Source organism: Triticum dicoccoides, chromosome 5B, assembly GCF_002162155.2.
Source record: "Triticum dicoccoides isolate Atlit2015 ecotype Zavitan chromosome 5B, WEW_v2.0, whole genome shotgun sequence".
NCBI lineage: Eukaryota > Viridiplantae > Streptophyta > Magnoliopsida > Poales > Poaceae > Triticum > Triticum dicoccoides.
The window spans coordinates 539,363,425-539,367,916 of record NC_041389.1 but is presented as its reverse complement, the minus strand read 5'-3'; the positions used below and the strand labels follow the sequence as shown (position 1 = coordinate 539,367,916).

General features: G+C 44.1%; 1 protein-coding gene across 1 annotated transcript; it reads left to right on the top strand.

The window, feature by feature from the left end:
- Positions 1 to 308: 308 nt before the first annotated feature.
- On the top strand, positions 309 to 2,953 carry LOC119311421 (protein CWC15 homolog). Its single transcript, XM_037587062.1, has 7 exons — positions 309 to 516; positions 1,419 to 1,525; positions 1,674 to 1,715; positions 1,813 to 1,897; positions 2,268 to 2,358; positions 2,451 to 2,557; positions 2,656 to 2,953. Exons 1-7 carry the CDS (start codon positions 386 to 388, stop codon positions 2,777 to 2,779), a joined length of 687 nt encoding a protein of 228 aa, XP_037442959.1. The 5' UTR covers positions 309 to 385; the 3' UTR covers positions 2,780 to 2,953.
- The last annotated feature ends 1,539 nt before the right edge of the window (positions 2,954 to 4,492 follow it).

Here is a 4,492-nt window from a genome sequence, read left to right as displayed (position 1 = left end):
TTTGTTACTTCTAGTTTTTTTTGTTTGTACTGCCATGCAAAGATTCGAAGTTTTCCCCTAAAAATTATTTCTAATATAATATTCGTGTTCTTTTTTTGCAAAGCGTGGTGGTAATCATCTTTTTTTAAGGGCGGTGGTAATTAATGAAGACCGTGAGGCCACCGGCCATCCAGTTTGTAGCCGCAGGACGGCCAGCCCAGCACGCATCGCGCTACCACCACCTTCCCTCTCGGCCTTTCGCTAGACCTCCTGGCCTGGCCCGGTCCACGGCCACGAGGGAAAGAAAACAAAAGGGGCGCTTCTCGAGGGTCCTCTCCGCAACAATCCTCCCGTCGTCTCGTCTCCACCAAAGCAAAGCAAAGCAGAGGAATCCCCCGGCTGAAGGATGACGACGGCGGCGCGGCCGACGTGGGCGCCGGCCAAGGGCGGGAACGAGCAGGGTGGCACGCGCATCTTCGGGCCCTCCGGGAAGTACTCCTCCCGCGACCTCGCCGCCCACACCTCCCTCAAGCCCAGGTAGGTGATTTCAAATTCAATCGTCTGCCCCTACCCGCGCTCCGATTCCGATCCCAGTTCCATGCCCTCCCTCGTGCTTCGAATCGAATCCTCCGTCTGGCCTGGTTAGAGATCTCGCGCCCACGCCGTCCCTGGATTTTTATTTTCTCGAAACGGGACGCCGTCGTTGGGATTGGGGGCGGGGAAAGGGCTCTAGGGTTCGTCGGCCTTGGAGACGTGGGCTCCAGATCTGGGTGTCTGGCCTTGTCATCTCAATTTAGGGCCTGAATGGAGGCACCGCCTGCTGTTTGCTTTGGTGCTATATAAGGGTTGCCTGGATTAGGTCAATTCCAACCCAATAAATAAGCCCATCTAGTAGTACCTGTTTGCAGTAGTTGTCAACCAACATATGTAGTAATTTACGTGCAGTAACCTGGGATAGTTGTTCATCGTACATAGAACAAACGCCTATTTTGTCTGCTGCTGCTGCTGCTGTTGCTCCATCAAGAGAGTGAATCCGTAATCAAATGGCTTATCAGGCTTCATATGTTCCTCATTGTGGGGTTTACTAGTTAACCATAGGGTGTGTCTAATGCACATCTAGATGTGCTCTAGTTTTTGCACATCTAAGTGAGTGAATCAAGCATAAAGAGAAAAAGGAAAAAGAAAAAGGAAATATCCACACGAATCTCAACGTAAGATCAATGACATAGGACTTAGATGTGCAATACTCATGGCACATCTAGATGTGCTTTAGCAAAACTGTTAATGATAATCAGTACATATGGCTAAACTATTGCATGAGGCTTCACACGATTAATTTATTTCTTGCCCCTCCCTGTCAACCCTGAATGGAATTAGCTGATAGTTTATATAGTTTTTCTGAGTATCTTCCTCTCAATGCTTCCCCCTCTTATCTGCAGAAAAGAGGGTCAGCAAACTCAGGAGGAGGTACAGAAGAGGAATCTCAGGGATGAACTTGAGGAGCGTGAACGCAAGCACTTCTCATCCAAGGATAAGTCCTATGTTGGTAATACCCTCCGGGTCCATCTGTACCTTCTTCGTCTTCTGTGCAAATAGTGCTTTGCCATATCCTTTCTTCCGTGATGTTCTGTCTTTCGTTGTTACCTATTACATGTGAATTGTGATCGATTAGGTCAACCTCTTTTTTCTTGCAGATGAGAGGGACCGGCGGAAAAGTTCGAGCCTGCTCTTAGAAGGTTGGTGACAACCTTAAAAATTTAGCAAGGTCTGTTTGGTGTTCTTTTCAAGGCAGCATAATGATTTACTTTGTTCTTCTGGTAACCACATTCACAGGTTCAAAACGGGATGAGAATAAGATAGTTCCACGTGAAATTGATGCGGACGACTCTGACGTGGAGCTCAAAAGTGATGATGAAAGGTCTGTTTAGTTAGTTCTTGCTCAGTAGTTTATCAATAAACCTGTTCAAAATGCTGACCAGACTCTACTTGCTGTTGCACTTGCATGGATGGGATTAACTGATACATCTTCTAACTGCATGAACAAATTGTATTGTGGACTAGGGCCGGCTGAAACTGTTCAACATGTGTTATCTACCATAAACTTTGTTATTGGGTGTGATATGTTTATGTTTACAACAATACATATGGTAAAATAGCAAAAAAGAATAATGCAGCAATTGTCCTGATATTTTTTGGGACAGAGCTTTTTATCTGGGCCCAGATTTGTAGTTCATCTGACTATCTCAACTTATTCTATGTCTTGCTCATCAAATTGAAACTTTATTCAGCGATGATGATGACGACGACGATGACACTGAGGCACTCATGGCAGAGCTCGAAAGGATTAAAAAAGAAAGAGCTGAGGACAGGCTTAGAAAGGTTTGCTGTTTTCTTATCTGTATTATTATTTTGTGGTGCTTTTCTTCTTTAGGTTTAGAGAATTAATGTGAAGTCCCGTCTGTTTGCTGCAGGAGCGTCAGCAAGCAGAAGAAGAGGCCAAGATGAAGGAGGCCGAGCTGATGCGAGGAAACCCACTGATCAATATGAATAACTCTGGCTCCTTCAATGTGAAGAGAAGGTTAAGACAGTGATGCCTTGGTGCCCTTTTTTTTAACAAAAGAATGCTGCCATGCTTTACCCAGAGCTTAATCCTGTTCATATATGTGTTTGTTGCAGGTGGGATGATGATGTGGTATTCAAGAACCAAGCTCGTGGAGAGACTAAGACACCAAAACGGTTCATCAACGACACCATCAGAAGTGATTTCCACCGCAAGTTTCTGCATAGGTACATGAAATGATGCTGTTGTATGCTATATGTTGTCTGGACAGTATGCATGCTGGAAGAGGAACCTGTGATGTTTCTGAATTCTGAAGATCAATTTGTATGACATAACTGTAACATCTCTGTTACCTGTACGGTGATATGTTTACCTTGTTCCTAAGTAAAGAAAGAACCCACTGCTTGTGTTCTACTGATGCTTTGCCGTGACCTTAGGATCTTTCTGTTAGTATTTACTACTCCCTCCGTCCCATATTAATTGTTGCTCAAACGGATGTATCCATTTCAGCGACAATTAATATGGGACGGAGGGAGTATTTGAATTCTTTCAGACCCTCTTCTGGAAAATATGTATGTTTGTGGCATACTAGCAGTTTGTGTGACTGCCCAGCAGTGCCCTGGAAAATGTTAATATTTTTAGTCGAATTCATTGAGCACTTGAAACACCAATTTTCTTGTCGGCCTTCTCTTGTGAAAATGATTTTAACCGAACTAACAACTGAAGTTCCTTCTCTATTTGATTGCCAGTGAGAGTTTAGCCGAGCAAATTGGCAGGTTACCCCTGCCTCTGTTTCTTATGGCATTGGAGTCGTTGTACTGCTCGGAGATTGATATCCTGGCTCTCCATTGTTTGCTGGCCACTTTTTCCATGGCTGGTTGGGAGGGCTAAGGATAACATTTATTTTCTCTTGTTTAATTGCCCAGTGAGTTCTGCTTGCACGATTGCATCTGCTGTATCAATGTTGCTTGTTATCGAATTCAATGAAGTAGCTTATTTTCCTTATAATTTTTCTCTGTTCTACTTTGATTTTTTCTTTTGTTAGACGCAAATTGAACCTCTATCTCCGTGCTGCCCCCTAAGGGGAAAAAGGTCTGCAATCGAAGTTATGTTCTTGATTTGTTTCCTGCTGTCTGGTTATTGCCTGATTTGTGATTAGTGTTTTAGTAGTTAAGAGTTTTAGCTGAGCAAAATGGCAGGTTACCTTATGCCTCGGTTTCTCATGGCATCTGGGTCGTTGTGCTGCTCGGACACTCATCACTCCTGGTTCTTCGCGCTGTTGCTGGCTACTTAATTACCTCGGGGCTGGTTAGCGAGGTTGGGTGGACAGATTCTCTTTGCTTGCATTAGTAAGTTGTCCTTGCTCTGCAGTTTTCCTATTGTCCTGTGATTGAGATCTGTTTTTGTCGGCCATGGCTGAAGTTATCTGCTGTTTTTTTCAATTTTGTCGGTTGATATGCTCAGGTTATTGCTATCTACTGTGTACTACTTAGAGGTCCTCCTCCTAATCATGTTTTTCTTTTCATTTTTTTGGTTTGTTGGACACTTAGGTGGTTGGTTAATTTCTGATTAGACTAGACTGAACTTGGGATTCATGTGAGCAAAATGGCAGGTTGCTCTTTGCCTTTGTTTCCCATGGCATTGGAGTCGTTGTGCTGCTCGGAAATCCACCACTCCTAGCTCTCCACTGTCCATGCCCACTCCACTATGGGTTTGGTCGAGAGGCCTAATATTAATTTCCTCTTTTCATTGTGTTGAGTTGATTCTGCGTGTATTAATTCGTGTTGGGCCAAGATCAAGATCGAGGTGCTGTGAATTCTGTTGTTCTTGTTGATTGATATGTATGCTTGCTATCAAATGCAGTAGATCCTGTTCTTTCCTTGCCTGCCTACCATCTTCAGCTGCCTGCCTGCAAATCAAACTGAAAGAATACTTGCTGCTGCTGCATTCATA